Source organism: Molossus molossus, unplaced genomic scaffold (assembly GCF_014108415.1).
Source record: "Molossus molossus isolate mMolMol1 unplaced genomic scaffold, mMolMol1.p scaffold_m16_p_2, whole genome shotgun sequence".
Taxonomy (NCBI): domain Eukaryota; kingdom Metazoa; phylum Chordata; class Mammalia; order Chiroptera; family Molossidae; genus Molossus; species Molossus molossus.
The window spans coordinates 71,400,577-71,417,860 of NW_023425355.1; the positions used below are offsets into that span (position 1 = coordinate 71,400,577).

Here is a 17,284-nt window from a genome sequence, read left to right on the forward strand (position 1 = left end):
GTTTGTACAGCATGGGTCCATTAATAAGCAGATTTTTTCTTCAATAAATATTGTAAATGTATTTTTTCTTATGATTTTTAATAACATTTTCTTTTCTCTAGCTTAATCTCTTGTAAGAATACAGTACATAATACATATAGCTTACAAAATATGTGTTAATCCATGGCTTATGTTACTGGTAAGGCTTCTGGTCAACAGTAGGCTATTAGTAGTAATGTCTTGAGGTGGTCGAAAGTCATATGTGGATTTTCGGCAGTGGGGGTTAGCTCCTCTAACCCCCATATTGTTTAAGGATCAACTGTATATGTATATATGTATATATGTATATGTATTTATGCATATATATATGCATGTGTGTGTGTGTGTGTATATATATATATACATATATATATATATATATATATATATATATATATATACCTTTTTCTACTTTAAAAAATTTTTCAATTATAGTTCAGATACATTGTTATATTAGTTCCAGGTATACACCTCAGTGATTAGACATTACATGACTTACTAAGTGAACATCCCAATAAATCTTACACCCATCTGACACCATACATAGTTATTGCAGTATTAGTGACTATATTTCCTGTGCTGTACTTTTACATACCCATGACTATTCTGTAACAACCAATTTGTACTTATTTTTTAAAAATAATTTTTCTTTATTGATTTTAGAGAGAAAGGGAGAGGGGGAAAGATAGAGACATCAATGACAGAGAATATCGATTGACTGTCCTGTGCATGCCCCTCACTGGGGATCAGGCCCACAACCTGGGCATGTGCCCCAACCAGTAATAGAACCAGTGACCTCTTGGTGCATGGGTCAATGCTCAATCCACTGAGCCACACCAGCCAGGCCCAATTTGTACTTCTTAATGACTTCACCTTTTTCATCCATTTTCACCCCCCCCCCCAAACCCCCTCCTATCTGGCAACCATCAAAATGTTCTCTGTATCTATTAATCTGTTTCTGTTCTGCTAGCTTATTATTTTTTTTTTAGATTCAGTTGTTGATATTTATTTATGTCAATTTTATTGTTCATATTTTATCTTGTTTTTTTTATTCTGTTTTTTTTTTTTAATGTTTTTATTGATTTTCTAGAGAGAAAGAGTGAGAAAGATAGAAACATCGATGTCAGAGAGAAACATTGATCGGCACGCCTGCACTGGGGATCAAGCCCACAACCCTGGGCATGTGCCCTCACTAGGAATCGAATCGGGACCTCTCAGTCCACGGAACAATGCTCAGTCCACTGAGCCACGCCAGCTGCTCTACTATTCTTTTTTAAAAAATATGTTTTTATTGATTTTTTAGAGGGAGAGAGAGAGACATTGATGTGAGATTGGCTGCCTTCTGCACGCCCCCCACTGGGGGTCAAGCCCAAAACCCAGACATGTGCCCCAACCCGAAATCAAAACGAATACCCTTGGTGCATGGTCTGATGCTCAGTGAACTGAGCCAGGGCTTCCTTACTATTTTTAAAGAAGACCTTTTACCATTTCATATAATACTGATTTGGTGGTGATGAACTCCTTTAGCTTTGTTTTTTGTTTGTTTGTTTTTGTTTGTGTCGGGGAAGCTCTTTACCTGACCTTTGATTCTAAATGATAGCCTTGCTGGGTAGAATAATCTTGGTTATAGGTTCTTGCTTTTCATCACTTTATAGTCCCTTCTGGCCTATAAAGTTTCTATTGAGAAGTCATGTGATAGTCTTATGGAAGCCCCCTTGTAGGTAACTAAGTGCTTTTCTTTGCTGCTTTTGAGAATCTTTGTTTGGCCTGGCCAGTGTGGCTCAGTGGTTGAGCGTTGATCCATGCACCAAGAGGTTGTCAGTTCGATTCCTGGTCAGGGCACACGCTCAGGTTGTGGGCCAGATCCCCAGAGGGGGGCATGCAGGAGGCAGCCAATTGATGTTCTCTCTCATTGATGTTTCTATCTCCCTCTCCCTCTCCCTTCCTCTCTCTCTAAAATCAATAAAGGAGAAAAAAAGAATCTTTCCTTGTCCTTAAACTTTTGAATTTTAATTATGATGTGTCTTGGTATGGGCCTCTTTGGGTTCATCTTGTTTGAGACTCTCTGCCCTTCCTGGACTTGTATGTCTATTTCCTTCACCAAGTTAGGGAAGTTTTTTGTCATTATTTTTCAAATAGGTTTTAAATTCCTTGCTCTCTCTCTTCTCCTTCTGACATCTCCATGATGTGAATGTTGGTACACTTAAATTTGTCCCAGAGGCTCCTAATTCTTTTTGCTGTTCTGATAGGGTGTTTTCTGCTTCTTTATCTCCAAAATCTCTGATTTGATCCTCTGCTTCATCTTCTCCACTGTTTACTCCCTGTAATACATTCTTCATTTCAGTTATCGTATTCTTCATTTCAAACTGGTTCTTTTTCTTATGCTTTCAATCTCATTTTTTATGTTTCCTGTCTCTTTTGAAGTTATCATTAAGTTAATCTGTTCTTTCCCTAAATTAATCAGGCATCCTTATACCCAATGCTTTGAAGTCTACATCTAGTAGATTGCTTTTCTCCATTTCATTTAGTTCTTTGAGGCATGGATTTTTTCTTCTTATTTTGGCTGCCTCCCTGTGTTTGTTTCTATGTATTAGGTAGAGCTGCTACATCTCCCAGGCTTGGTAGAGTTGTCTAATGTAGTAGGTATTCTGTAGCGTCCAGTGGCACAGCCTCCCTGATCACCCAAGCTGAGCATTCCAGGTATGCCCCCTATGTGGGCTGTGTACACTCTCCTGTTGTAGTTGAGCCCAGGTCAGTTAGCTTCCAGGACTGGCTGTGACCACCTACCACCAACCTCCAACCACTGTAGAGGATCAGCTGTGCAGGTGCCAACCCCATTGAGCAGGACTTACTTCAGCAGAGCTCTGGTGCCTGCTCAGTCCACCCCTTGAGTGTGTCAATTGTGGAGGTGTTGGGTGGTGGTTTTTACTAATATATTACTTTGAAATTACTTTTCAGTTCATACAGTGCTTTGACACATGATTTAATTTGCTTCCTAAAACAATTCTGTAGCGAAAGCAGGACAGTATTAAGGTCCCCATTTTATCAGGAAGAAAAATTAACTTTGCTAGTGAGCAGCTCACCATAGTCAGGGTTTCCATCTGGGATTTTTGATTCCACATCTATTATACATTTCTTGAGTTACAAAAGAGAAAAGTCAATGAAACATGTACTGTTTTTTCTTCATTAAATGAAAGCTTAAAATTCATTTAACTTTTATACTGTTGTCTAAATTTATTTTTACAGAGTTAACTTATAATTGGTTTTGCACCTGCTAAAAATGTTTTCAAATTAAATATACTGTTTCACAGCTCCAGAATTAGTCTCTTCTCTGTATGCTTCCTTGTCCAATATGATCATTTATATAGACTTTAGCATTGATTTGTGATATTAAATGAGTAGACCATTTGAAGTGAATGAAAATTAATTCAGTTTTGTGATTTTTATAATAGTCCTGGTCCACTACACCGTGACTGCAGATACCAGTTTTAACATCTAACAAAAATAGCTAGTAGGTATATTTTTTAAATCATTTCCATATACTAAGCTGATTTACAAACATCAACCTGTAAATAGTTAATTTTTTGCATGTTAGCTTTGAGATTAGAATGAGAGTACTATGAAATTTCTTTTTCTTGTTTGTTCAGAGAAATTGGGAGGTACAATCTAAGTTGATAAATCAGTGACAAATAGAACACAAGTCACCTGGCTTCAGTTAGTTATGTGACCTTTATATAGCAAGTGCCCATTTCAGGAAACACTAATTTTGAGACTACAGACCTCAGGCTACTCTTCTACTTTAAAGAAGGAACACTTTCAAGGTTAATTTAAAGCTCTGATACAGATAGAGTTGGAAAACCCCTGACAGGTTTCTTTAACAAACGAATATGGGGTTTTGTTCTCCCAGCAGGCAGTTAAGGTCAAACCTATGAGTCAGGGCTATGCACTTGGTTGATGATAATGCATCATTGACATGTTGCTTGTCTAATAGTCCAAAAGGACTTGTGCCCAGCTCAGGTGGCTCCATTATAATCTAAAGCTGAGAAGCCACCTTTCATTTTAAAAAATAGGTTAAAAAGAGAACTTGAATATTTGAAAGTCAACTATCACATGTACTTTATAGCTTTTCAGCCTAAAGAGTTGATGAACACTAAGTTTGAGGGGTAAATCCTTCATTGCCACTAATCTGTCATGATCCCTCTCTGTATGACCATATGGACACTTTGTCAGGATAAGAATTTTACTGAGTTTATTGTTTTGTAATTTGTTGGCCAAGGCATTGTGATTTGGTGCAAAGAGTACTTGACTTGGAATCAAAAGCTGCTTCCTGTCTGGGTGGTTTATTAACTGAGGGTAACCTTAGTGTAGTTGGTATAGGATTTCCAGATGGCGTCTTCTCTGTGTAAACAAAAATAATCTGTCATTTCAGTAAGCTTTGGTGGGAGCTATCTGATCCACCTGAGATCCTTTTATCCTTTTCCTTTTTCTCACTCCCTTCCCTTATAAATTTCACAACTCTGCTCTTTTAGTGCAGCTGACCCTGTTGGGTGTGAGAGGAAGACAGTATGATTAAAGTAACTTACTACTTTTTTAAGTTGGTCCATTCCATCACTTTAAATTTTGTATATTTCTTACAGCATTGTTTGTGATAAAACAGACTATAAGCAACGTAAATGTCTGTAAATAAGGGATTGATTAAATAAATTGTGATATATTTATACAGTTGAGTACTATGTACATGTTACAAAACAGAAAGTCTCTATGTACTAACATGGGAAATTCTCTAAAATATATTAAGTAGAAAAGGCAGGGTGTAGAAGAGTATGGATAGTATATCACCATTATGTTTTTAAAAAATGTATATAGCTATGTGTTTCTCATATGCCCAGTATTTCTGGAAACACAAGAAGACACTGGTATCATTGATTACTGATGGAAGGGGGAAGTGGGTATTTGGGTACAGGTAGGGGATGAAGACTTCACTATATACTCTTTTGTACCTTTTCAAAAAACATTTAAGAAATAAATCCACATGGAGTGGTAAACATACAATACAGTGCACAGATGATATGTTGTGGAATTATGCACCTGAAAACTGTTTAATTTTGATAACCAGTGTCACCCTAATATAATCAATATACTGATAACTCCAGAGGACTTCATATCCTTTAGTTCCTTTCACTAACACTCAACAGTGATCTTTTTATTTTATTGTTAATCCTAATGAAGCCCCGATTGATAGAATTTTAGTCAAAATAACCAAATAAAGAAGTTTGAGTTATATGGGATTGAGATATTGTGGCTGAAGGCTTTGCCAAACCCTGCCACTAGGAGAGAAGGCTATGGAAATTTCAAAGAACTTCAGAGAGTCTTTTGGACCAGTTTGTCTTTTCTCTCCCCACAGCTGATCCCAGAGCTGCCTCTGCCCTTATCCTGCCTCCCTGGACTAGTGATTTGTCCCTGTTCCCTTCTTTGTGTTCTTCTGGGTTAAACTGAGTCACAGGGTTTAAGGAGCCCTTCCTGATAGGGGATTAGCTTTAGGGCTTTTGAGGAAGATCATTGGACCTGATAATACAGCTTTTCTTCCCCTAGTTACCAACAGTTTATAAGTTCTGGGTCATGGTGGACTGTGGCCCAGCCTGTCTACAGGTTGGTCAGATATCAGTCTTCTGTCATTCTTTCCAACTCCAGGTGCTTTAACTTGAATTCATCTTGGAGTAGGCATGACCACATTGTATCTTTGGTCAGGAGTGGGATATACAATGCATATTTTAGTTTGCTACCCCTGAAACCTTAGTTATTACTGTGCCCACTGAAGCTAAGTCTCCCCACAAGCAACCTTACCTCATCTGAGCTGCTGAGTCCTTCCTAGAAGTGGCCTAAGAAGAGAGGGTCTTTCAGATTTACATCCTTGGTATTCATTCAGAATTAACTCAGTACAAAACTAGCCCACATTCTGGCTAGAGCTACTATTCTGATGGTATAGGTAGCCTCTTTTTATTGTTGATCTTCAGACCAACTTGATATCAGATATTTGAACCACAGGTGGCCTGCCTCATTAATTAGTAACATCACAGCAAGCTCTTGTTCATTGTGCTGGAAAGTCTAATCATCCTTTGGGTTCACTGGGCCCTTACTTGGTAGGAGGGACGTAGGGAAGAGCCTTCCTGACCCCAAGACTGAGCAGGTGACCTAGATCTAGCAGGTCTTTTATTTGCAGTAGAGTATCAAAAATGCAGAGTTTTATTCTCCCTAGATCTCCATCATGTGTTCCTGAACCCTCCTTACCTGTGTGGGATATACAGCTCTCTCCTCTGGGCTGTCACACTGCCAGAGGCTGATTCCTCTGAGTTACTAGGACTTTGAGAATTGCTCTAAGCATTCTCAGGCCCATAAGCCTTACAGCTGGACTCTTGGCCACGATCCTGAGCTTTTCTCACTTCTCCACATATCCCTTGTGAACTGGTAAACTTGAAGATAAATTCTTCTTTTGCAGAAATCTGCTACTTGGGCATCCATATTTTTAGAGTGTAATTGAATAAATAATACTATTTTGTGCTTACTGTGTACCAGCTACTGTTCTGAATGTTGCAGATATTAACTACTTTATTTCTCCCAATAACCCAATTAATGTAGGTTTTGTTATCCCCATTGTACAGGTGAGCAAATTGAATCACAGAGAAGTTAAGTAAAACTTGGAGGAAGGATTTGATTCTAGACATTCTGGCTCTAGAGTCCATAATCTTAGCCACTACATTGTATTCCTTTGAAACTAAAAAAAAAAAAAAAAGATACAGCCATATTAAACTCAGTGAAAAATCCATATTATTTGTCTTAGAATAATGTTAGTTGTTAAAATATTATAAAATTAAGATCTTAATTTATTTCATGGAAATATTAAAAAATAGCTATGATCCATTCTAAACCATTTTATCTGAACTCCATTGGATGTAATAATCACCATCACTCTTTGTTTAGTTTTCGAAACCTTAGAAAATCGGATCTTATTTACACTAGATACATATTCACATATTTGTTCTCTTTGAGTATCACACTGCTTGAATATGAAGAAGAAGCTCTGGCCAATTTGGCTCAGTGGTTAGAGTGTCGGCTTGTGGACCAGAGAGACCTGGGTTCTGTTCCCGCTAAGGGCAATTACCTCGATTGCAGTTTGTCCCCGGCTCAGGTTGGGGTCTTGTGGGTGGCAACCAGTCCATGCGTCTCTCTCACATCGCTGTTTCTCTCTCTCTCTTCACCTGTCTCTCCCGCCCACTCTATCTGAAAATAAATGCAAAAAATGTCCTTGGGTGAGGATAAAAAAAAAAAAAAAAAAAAAGGAGAGAGAAAATGAAGAAGAAGGGTTGAAATTTGAGGTAAATGTGATCATCTTTTCAAGTTCATGACCTTTGGTAGCTTCTGCCTCTATAGCTGCAGACTTCTTTCCATGCTCTGTTTGGCAGACTTTGTGTTCTGTTGTTCTGTTCATGTACTCACTGCCTGGTGTGGTGAACTTATTGTCTGACTTTAAGAGCTTTTAAATCACTCACTCATGCTCCTTAAGTATCATTTGTTTAGGTAAAACCTATGCTGCTCCACCAACCTGGTCCTTGTCTCTCTTGGCTCTGTATCAAGTGCCATTTCCCAGTTATTTCAGCTGAAGTTTAATGGTCTCTCTGCTTCGACTTTTGATGTAGCATGAGAAAATCTGCAAAGTGTTCATCTACAAATCATATAACTGTCCCTTAGTCTTAAGATTTGTGACCCAGACACCTAGCTTCTGCTGATAATTGTCAAAACTGAAGGGACCATGAACCCCATTCACCATAAACCACATTCCTAGGTTTTACATTGCCATGAGTAAAGAGCCCTTGATGGAAACAGCTTGATATTATGCAAGGAATAGTGCCTTGGAAGTCTGGACACTTGGGTTATAGACATGAAGCTGTTGTTAACATAGTGAAGCAAGTTTTCTTCCACCTCTGCATCTTAGTTTCCACATCTGTAAAATGAGGTGGTTGGACTAGATGCTATCTTAAGATAATTTCCAACTTTGTCATTATGGAGATGGAAACATCCACAAATCCTACCTATTATGCTCTGTACTGACTATGCACAGACTGACCGAAGAAACAGGCTACCCTTTCAGGCCATGACCTCACAATAGGCTACTCACAAGATCACATTGGCCTTTACTCTGGTCTACTGCTGAGTTTTCATATACTAGTACCTGTCCTCACAAACAGAACAGCTCTTTCCACAGAAAGTTACTCATGTCTACTCAGCTATGAATCACTGAGCACCACAACCCTCCTAGATCCTCCTTGAGTGTCTGCTTCAAATCTAGATTGAGACAATGCTCAGGCAGATAAATAATGGCCCTTGGGAAAAACTTGATAATGGGGACCAAGTGAGGTTTTCACCTTAAGTAATTTTCATCCACTATAAATCTGATTGTCCCTGCTATTACTCAACCCTATTGCCTAACAAAATCTAGACTTTGAGTGACAGCCAGATCACTGCTTGATCTCTTTCCTTTTCCTGTGCTCTTACTCCTGTTTCTGTGCACCTTTACTCAGAATTCCAGAGCTATCCCCTGTTTGGGAATGGAAAACACCAATGCATAATAAGGTAACATTAATTACAGACCTTTGGTAAATGAAAACAGATTTTATGTTGCTAGTCGAGACCTCACACTAGGAAGTGCAGGGCTCAGGATGTATTGTGACAACACCTCTGGTCAAGCAGTCAATCTCCATTAGTAGCTTTAAGAATAAAGAGATTGAAGCTTATTTGATTTGCTGTTTTTTCCTATTAATGGATATTAATCTACTTGGTAAATCATAGACTAGTGTCATGCATATTTAGCTCTCAACCATCTATCAGAGGCTTGAAATGTCCACAACAGGTGAGCTTGGTGAGTGCCAGGACTTAGCATGATTGAAAGGGTGTTTTGAATCATGGCACATGGCAACATGGAAATAAAACAGATATATCACAAGCGGGTGGTAGAAATAGACTGGAAGAGAATTTGAACACCTAAAATATGACAGATTTATCCTTACCAGCTTCTCAGTTTTATGGTACATTCACCTGAAATTCTTGTGTGTGTATTCATGTTTCCTCCTAAAATATTTTCTGTTTTTTAAAAAATTTTTTATTGTTGAAAATATTACAGATGTCCCCCTTTTGTCGCTGTTGACCCCCTTCTTCCTGCTCCCACCACCCTCCTGCCTTCCCCAGCCTAATGTCCTTGTCAATCGGTTGTGCATTTATCTTTGATCTATCTCTTTCCACCCCTCCCGCCCCGCATCCCTCTGAGCTTTCTCAGTCTATTCCCTACTTCCATGATTCTGGATCTCTTTTGGTCGACAGCTTATTTGTTCATTATGTTCCACAAATAAGTGAGATCATGTGGTACTTGTTTTTCTCTGACTGGCTTATTTTACTTAGCATAATACTCACCAAGTCCCTCCATGTCATCTCCAAGGGTAAGAGATCTCTCTTTCTTACAGCTGCATAGTACTCCATTGTGTGTGTGTATATGTGTGTGTGTGTGTGTGTGTGTGTGTATATATATATATATATATATATATATATATATATATCACAGCTTTTTTATCCACTCATCTACTGATAGGCACTTGATCTGTTTCTAGATCTTAGCTATTGTAAATAGCGCTGCTATGAACATAGAGGTGCATATATTCTTCCTGATTGGTGTTTCAGGCTGCTTAGGATACATTTCAAGGAGTGGGATCACTGGGCCAAATGGCAGTTTCATTTTTAATTTTTTGAGGAAACACCGTATTGTTTTCCACAGTGGCTGCACCAATCTGCATTCCCACCAGCAGTGTACTAGAGTTTCCTTTTCTTCACATCCTCACCAGCATTTGTTGTTTGAGGATTTGTTGATGGCCACCATTCTGGCAGGTGTGAGGTGATATCTCACAGTCGTTTTAATTTGCATTTCTGTGATGATAAGAGATGTTGCGAATTTTTTCATATGTCTCCTGACCATTTGTATGTCCTGTATGGAGAAGTGTCTATTCAGGTCCTCTGCGCATTTTTTAATTGGATTGCTTGTCTTTCTTATGTTGAGTTGTATGAGTACTCTATATATTTTGGAAATTAACCCCATAGTCAATGTTTTGTTGGAAAATATGTTCTCCCAGAGACTGGGTTCCCTTTTGATTTTGATGCTGTTTTTTTCTTTTTTCGCTCTACAGAAGCTTTTTAGTTTGATGTAGTTTCATTTACTGATTTTTTTTCCTTCGTTTTTCTTTCCCTAGGCAATGTATCAGTAAAAATTCCTCTACATATAATGTGTGAGATTTTTCTGCCTACATTTTCTTCTAGGATTTTTATGGTTTCATGGGTTACATATTAGTCTTTTATCCATTTTTAGTTTATTCTTGTGTATGGTGTAAGTTGGTGGTCTAATTTTATGATTTTGCATATAGCTGTTCAATTTTCCCAATACCATTTATTAAAGAGACTGTCTTTTCTCCATTGTATGCTCTTGTCTTCCTTTGTCAAATGTTAATTGTGCATACTGTCTTTGGTCGATATCTGGGTTCTCTATTCTGTTCCATTGATCTATGTGCCTGTTCTTGTGCCATTACCTGGATGTTTTGATTACAATGGCTTTGTAATATAACTTGATATCTGGTATTGTGATCCCTCCTACTTTTCTTTTTTCTTTTCAAAATTGCTGTGGTTATTCGAGGTCTTTTATGGTTCCATATAAACTTTTGGATTATTTGTTCTAGATCTGTGAAATATGCCGTTGGTACTTTAATAGGGATTGCATTGAATCTGTAGATTGCTTTGGGTAGTATGGACATTTTAATGATGTTAATTCTTCTAATCCATGAACATGGTATATGTTTCCACTTTTTTATATCTTCCTCTATTTCTTTTTTCAATGACCTGTAGTTTTCTGAGAACAGGTCCTTTACTTCTTTGGTTAAGTTTATTCCTAGGTATCTTAGTTTTTATTGCTGTAATGGTAAATGGGATTTTGTTGTTGTTTGTTTCCCTTTCTGAGTGTTCATTATTGGTATATAAAAATGCCATCAATTTCTGTATGTTAATTTAGTATCCTGCTAGTTTGCCAAATTTATTTATTAAATATAGTAGATTTTTCATGGAGTCCTTAGGGTTTTCTATGTATAGTATCTTGTCTGTGAATAATGACACATTCACTTTCTCCTTTCCAATTTAGATCCCTTTTATTTTCTCTTCTTGTCTAGTTGCCGAGGCTAAGACTTCCAGTGCTATGTTAAAGAAGTGTGTGAAAGTGGGTATCCTGTCTTGTTTCTGTTCTTAAGGGAAATGCTTTTAGTTTTTGCTCATTGAATATTTCTGTTTTCTGATTCTTTTGTTTTATCATTTTTCTCTGTGTTTTTTTTAAGTGCCACTTTATTTTTGTAAAAAATCTGAGATCATATAGTAGTTTGCTTTGAAAGTCGTTTATTCAGTGTTGTTTGATGATAATTTCTGATTAGGGGCCCATAAGCATATCTGTAGTATATGGATGGGATAGCTCATACATCTTGGTGAGAGTTTCATAGCAATATAGGAAGGGGCCGACTTTGAGGACAGGAGACATTTGAAACTGTTATGAAGCATGGGATGACATTTCTAGAAATCAAGTTGGAAAGGCCTTGGTATGTGTCTAAATTCTTAATCTCTGTGTGAATATTACAAGGAAACCTTCTAAGCCCTGGTTAATTGTGAAATGAACAGATCTTCACTGGAATAAATGAACATTTTCATGGTGCTTTGCAATTTGCAAAGTTCTGTGTTTCATATATCTAACCTCATTTGTGACAGGTCTTACCCTTTCATAACTGCCCTTTTCTTTTCTCTGAAACTCAGAGATCCTTTGGGGATAAAGAATTTCAGCTTTGCTTTCATTTAGATCTTACATGATGAAATCATCCCTTAGGTGGTTCTCGTGGGGCTTCCTTATTTTATTCTTTGACAGGCGTGCCCTGCAGTGTAACATTTAAGCAGTGACTGCAAAATTTGATTATTCAGTAAGAAAAATACTCTTCCCCTTGTAAAGATTGACAGGTATATGAGATGGCAAGGACACATAGGACAAGAAATATTTGGGAGAGCTCAGCATCAAATCACATCATATCATAGTACATGACTAGATGCCTAATCTCATAGTTGGAGTCACTCAGTAAAATTGTTGGTGAAGGAACTAGTAGTCTGGCAAAATTATATTGAGGAAAACTTACAGTATATTAACTTATTAATAGTAGGCAGGAGGAGAAGAATAATATAAAAACATGAAGATCAAACTACTGATAAACCCACAAAGACTCCATTCCACTGAGCCTTTAAAAAATGAATTTATGTAGAGAGAGGAAGGGAGAGAGATAGAAACATTGATGTGAGAGAGAAACATTGATCAGCTGCCTCCTGCACACCCCTGACTGGGGATCGAGTCTGCAACCCAGGCATTTGCCCTGACTGGGAATTGAACCGGGACCTCTCAGTCCATGGGACAATGCTCAATCCACTGACCCACACTGGCCAGGCAAGACTCCATTCCAGATTGTTGACAGCCTCTTGTCTCTGCCATGACTAATGGCCAGTAGTTGTGTGAAGAAGTTTTAAATCCTTTGGAAATTTCTTTTGTAAACTATATATATATAGTAAAGGGAGAAGCGTGACCTTGAGCCAAGGTGTGAATGATGTTGAAGTGTGGGCCATCTAGGTCACTGAATTTGCTGTGTTTGACTCTTAGGTTGCACCACTTTGAAATTTGGAAGTTTGATCCGCCCTGTGGTGTTTGCTAGGTAAAGGTCTGGGATTAGATTGCAGTGCAAGAATTCCCACAAACATGACTCCACCATAACCTTACCAGTAGCCCTATTTCTCTCTTGACTTGACAACGTTGATTCCATTAAAGGGGTTTAGTTATTGACATCTCAGAAGAACCCAAATAAATTACCACTCTTTCCCCCACCAGTGCTGCCTCTCAAATTCCCCATTATTTTCCTAGTCACCAAGAATCACCAAATCAGACGAATCACCAGCTCCTTTCCTTCTGATACATCAAACCTGTACTTTCAGTCCTGCCGCACAGTGGCCTGTACAACCCTTCTTTCTTTTCATGGCCCATTGCCATTATTGCTTTCTTTTATTCAGTACCCCCTTATATCTCCTCTGGACAACCACAATACCCTTCCAGATTCTTCCTGATTCCTGACTTTTCTGCCCTAGGATCCACACTTCTTGTTACTTCTTGCATTATTCCGATCCCACCCTTCCCTTGCACCAATTGCAAAAAGGCCCTTCATGCTCTGGCTTCCCCTTCCTTTGTAGTTTTGTGTGTCACTACTTCCATATCCTATGCTCCTGTGCTGGGCTGTATCCTGCTTCTGGAGAAGGTCCTGTGCTTTTCTCATACCTTTGCTTACAATGTACCTTTTCTTGGAATTCTCTTTCCTCTTCTCCTTGTGCTAAAGTGTTACCTGTTCTTCAGGGACCAGATCAAATATTATCACATTCATCAAGTATTGTCTAATCCCCCCAAACCTAATGTGATTGCTGCCTGTGATAAATTTCAACACCACTTTATATCTCTTGTAATACTCACCTTGCTCTGCCTTGCCTGACAGTAATTTGTATATTGATCTTGGTACACTTGGAAGGAAGGACTGTATCTTACATTATCATGTCATTTGCCTTTAACATATCCTGGCTTTTATTGTTATGACATTTTCCAGCTAACTAGGAGTTACTGACAATTTCTTTTAGACTAATTTTAAGCAAGCTGTCTTTTAGATTAATTCTTCACTCCACGTTTGAAGAGCATAAGAATTGCAAAACTCATTCCTTTATCCATGAAGCAAGTATTGCTACCTGCTAGATGCTGAGACTAGGAAGACAAGTAAAGCATATTCCCAGCCCTCACCCTGGTAGAGGAGATGCACGAATAGGGAAAAACCATTAACATGCATTAAATAAGACAGTGTCTATAAGGTACTATGCCTGTTGCAGAGTGAAGATTGCCTGCCTTGAACTTCAGTAGCCAAAGCCACTTTTAGTGTTCCAGGTGGGATTGTGTTTTGGTATTATATAAGGCTTAATTAACAGTCTTTGCTGACTTTATTTCATTTTTCAACAAATAATTATTGTGGGGGAATAAACTAGGGAAGAGCGTAGGAAACACCAGGGCAGGAAGCATGGTTGCAATTAAAAAATATTTTTTTATTGACTTTTAGAGAGAGAGGAAGGGAGAGGGAGAGAGAAACATTGATGAGAAAAAACATAGATTGGCCTCCTCTAGCATGCCCTTCACTGAGGTTTGGGCCCAAAACCTGGGCATGTGCCCTGATTGGGAATCAAACTGGTGACCACTTGGTGCACCGGTCTACGCTCCACCACGGAGCCACACCAGTCAGGCCATGGTTGCAATTTTAAATAGGGTAGTCAAAGAAGACATCACTGAAAAAGTGATTTAGAGTAAAGCCTTGAGGAAGTGAAGCAGAGGAGCAACCTTGGGAGGCTTGGTGCTGAGGGAATTAGTGTTGGGACCCTGATGTAGGGCATGTCTGGAGGGTGCAGGGGATAGCTCCAAGGCCATTGAGGCTGCAGTTGAAGGGAGTGAGGGCAGGGGGGCCAGGGATAGGGCCAGAGAAGGAACAGGGCAGTGGGTCATGGAGGATTTACAGGCCATCCTCACAACCTTGACTTTTCCTAGAGCTTGTTCCTAATGACCAGCCTCCAGCCATCGGATGGCCTGTTGGGCTGTTACAACACGATAGGTTGCTGTCTTCATTTCCATCCATATTTTCACTTTTATTGTCCTTACAGTGAAAAGCAAGGGATTTTCTTTGTGGGACAAATTATCTTCCTTGTGTAGATAGCAGGTAAAATGTGTATGTCTCTGTCCTATCCTTCTCTGACACTAAGAAGATGTGTGGCTAGAATTGTTCTTTCCAGTACTTCTGCTAATCTGGTACATACCAAGGAAGACATTGATAATTCCCTTGATATCTATATTCATAGTATTTAATTACTTTTAATTACACTGATAACATAAGTCTATTTCTTATAGGTACTTTTATCATTAATGGCACAAGAAGGAATTTTTTTGTAGAGCCAAATACAAGCTCTTTAGGCATATAAAGTGGGTTAACAAGCATGGCTCAGTGTTAAGCTATGTCAGAGCTGAGTCCAAATTTTATTCCGGTACAGGGATGACTTTCTATGTGGCCTCTCTGGCTCTGGAGCTAATTTGGATGCTGAGTAGCCCCACAGGTATTTATATGTAGTGTTTGGTATTTTTACTGGGTTCTATTCTTCTCCTTTGGATCACCTAAAATGGTTAAGAATTTTCTAGTGGGATTAAGGTTGTGATCTCTGGGGAGGGGTGGGCCATCTGCTCTTGGTTATTTTTGTGTTAGCTGCTTCTCCTTAAATGTATGTTCACAAAGGAGCCACAGCCTTATCAGCTGGGTTCCAGGGAGGACTGGTCTATGCTCCTGAACTTGGTCTCTGAGCCATGGCTTCCCATAGACACTCAGGTAAAAGTTTCATATTCTTGATCTTCTATTGAGCATAAGTTTGTCAGGGCAGTAAATCCATCAATTCCTTAAAAGATACTCTTTGATTAAATGAATTTCGTATTGTTTAAATAGTAAATAAGACATAGGTCATCTCTGTTCTGTTCTTGCCTTCTAATGCTGTTTCAAAGACAAAATATATTCTTATTCAAGTAAAAGTAGCAGTTTGAGTGGCTTATTCTTAAAACATAATCCTTTTACTATATTGTACATTTTTTCAGGACATCTTATGAAACTGTAAGAAATTGTGTGAGGAAAGAAGGGTTTTTGGGTTAGAAAATTTTGGTTATTTATAAAATAAAAGTCCTTACCTTGACAAAGTTCATGACTTACCAAATATCTTCCCTTTTTGTGAATGTTTTTAGTCTTCCTGAAGAAAGAGCTATGATCCTTTTGATATAACACTTAGCTTATTAATGGAAAGGGGGCAAAGTTTCAGAACCTCTAGACTGTTATTACCATAAGAGTCTTTCTCTTGTTTTGTAACATGATGTTAAGGAAGCCCTTCGGCCACGGACAAGACACTGTAGAAAAGGCGTCAAAGGACAGGCAGTCTCCTCAGAATGCCCGGTTCTCTCTAGTCAGCCTACTGCCTGTCTCTTCTCCTAAACCAGAAATGTCACTGTTGCTTTGTTGCCCTCTGCCTTAGTAACGGTTCCCTTTCTTAGAAACCAAGTACTTTGTCCTGTCTCCCAATTTTGAGATTAAGGGACAAAGCAATTATTAGTGGCATTCTTTTAGTTTTTGTTTGTTTTGAGGATTAGGTATTTATTTATTTATTTACATTAGTTAATTTATTTTTGTTACAGATGTTTCTCCGTTTCCCCCCATTGACACCGTCCTCCCCAGTGGCATTCTTTTAGAAAAATTATTTTTATAAACTTGTGATTGCTTGTCAATATTTAAACAATAAGAACATTTTAGAAATGTCTCCTTTGGTGTTTTAAAACAAATGTGCTGCAATGGAATTCCCTGCTTTAATTAATTAATATGCATTATCTTCCTTGTTCAAGAGTTCAAGAGCTGTTTGTTCCCCTCCCCCCTCCCAGGAGCCATTTTACAAGCATGGCACTACATGCCTGAGATTGTGGTATCGGCCAACATACACAATCTCTGGGTGTAGGCACACTATTCAGCTGCACCAGTTGTTCCAATGGACCTTGAATGCATATTAACTTGTGGAGTAACTCCCATTTTATTTTCTAATTAAGTGATAAAATAGGGACATACTGTATTTAGAAGGTGACATAATTATAGCACACCCAAACTTTGGTTTTAAATTGCACCCAATCCTTACTTTATTCTTGCTTATATAAATATGGAGGTTATAACTATGACTAAATTAGACAAATTAATTGACAACTTTTAGATGAATTTTTAAATCAGGAAGTGTTATTTTGTATTGCATCGGGTTCATAAGTCCATGAAATCAGACAAAAGAGAAATCTTCACAAGAAAAAGTCCACATTGCCTTGAAATGAGCTTTGTGTGGACAAAACTGGATCAGAATCCATTTTTAGTGACCATCCACATACTGAGAGGACATTTCAAGAACAAGAATTTATACTTTTGTTATTGAACTCTTACAGTCTGCAAAATTATGTAAGTTGAAATCCTTTACACTTTGGTCTTTCACACTGAGGACAGAGGTAGGTATGGGTGAAAAGGAAGTAAGA

General features: G+C 38.3%; 1 protein-coding gene across 4 annotated transcripts in view; it reads left to right on the forward strand.

The window, feature by feature from the left end:
- FHL1 (four and a half LIM domains 1) overlaps positions 1–17,284 on the forward strand; it is a 98,278-nt gene that overhangs the window by 69,926 nt on the left and 11,068 nt on the right. For 2 of the 4 annotated variants that reach the window (XM_036271527.1, XM_036271531.1), the window contains exon 1: positions 15,479–15,569. The exons of the other annotated variants lie outside the window; for them this stretch is intronic. In XM_036271527.1, the coding sequence (XP_036127420.1) occupies positions 15,548–15,569 (22 nt within the window). In that variant the 5' untranslated portion in view covers positions 15,479–15,547. Of the gene's footprint in view, positions 1–15,478; positions 15,570–17,284 lie in introns of those variants that run through there. 4 annotated transcript variants of the gene reach the window in all.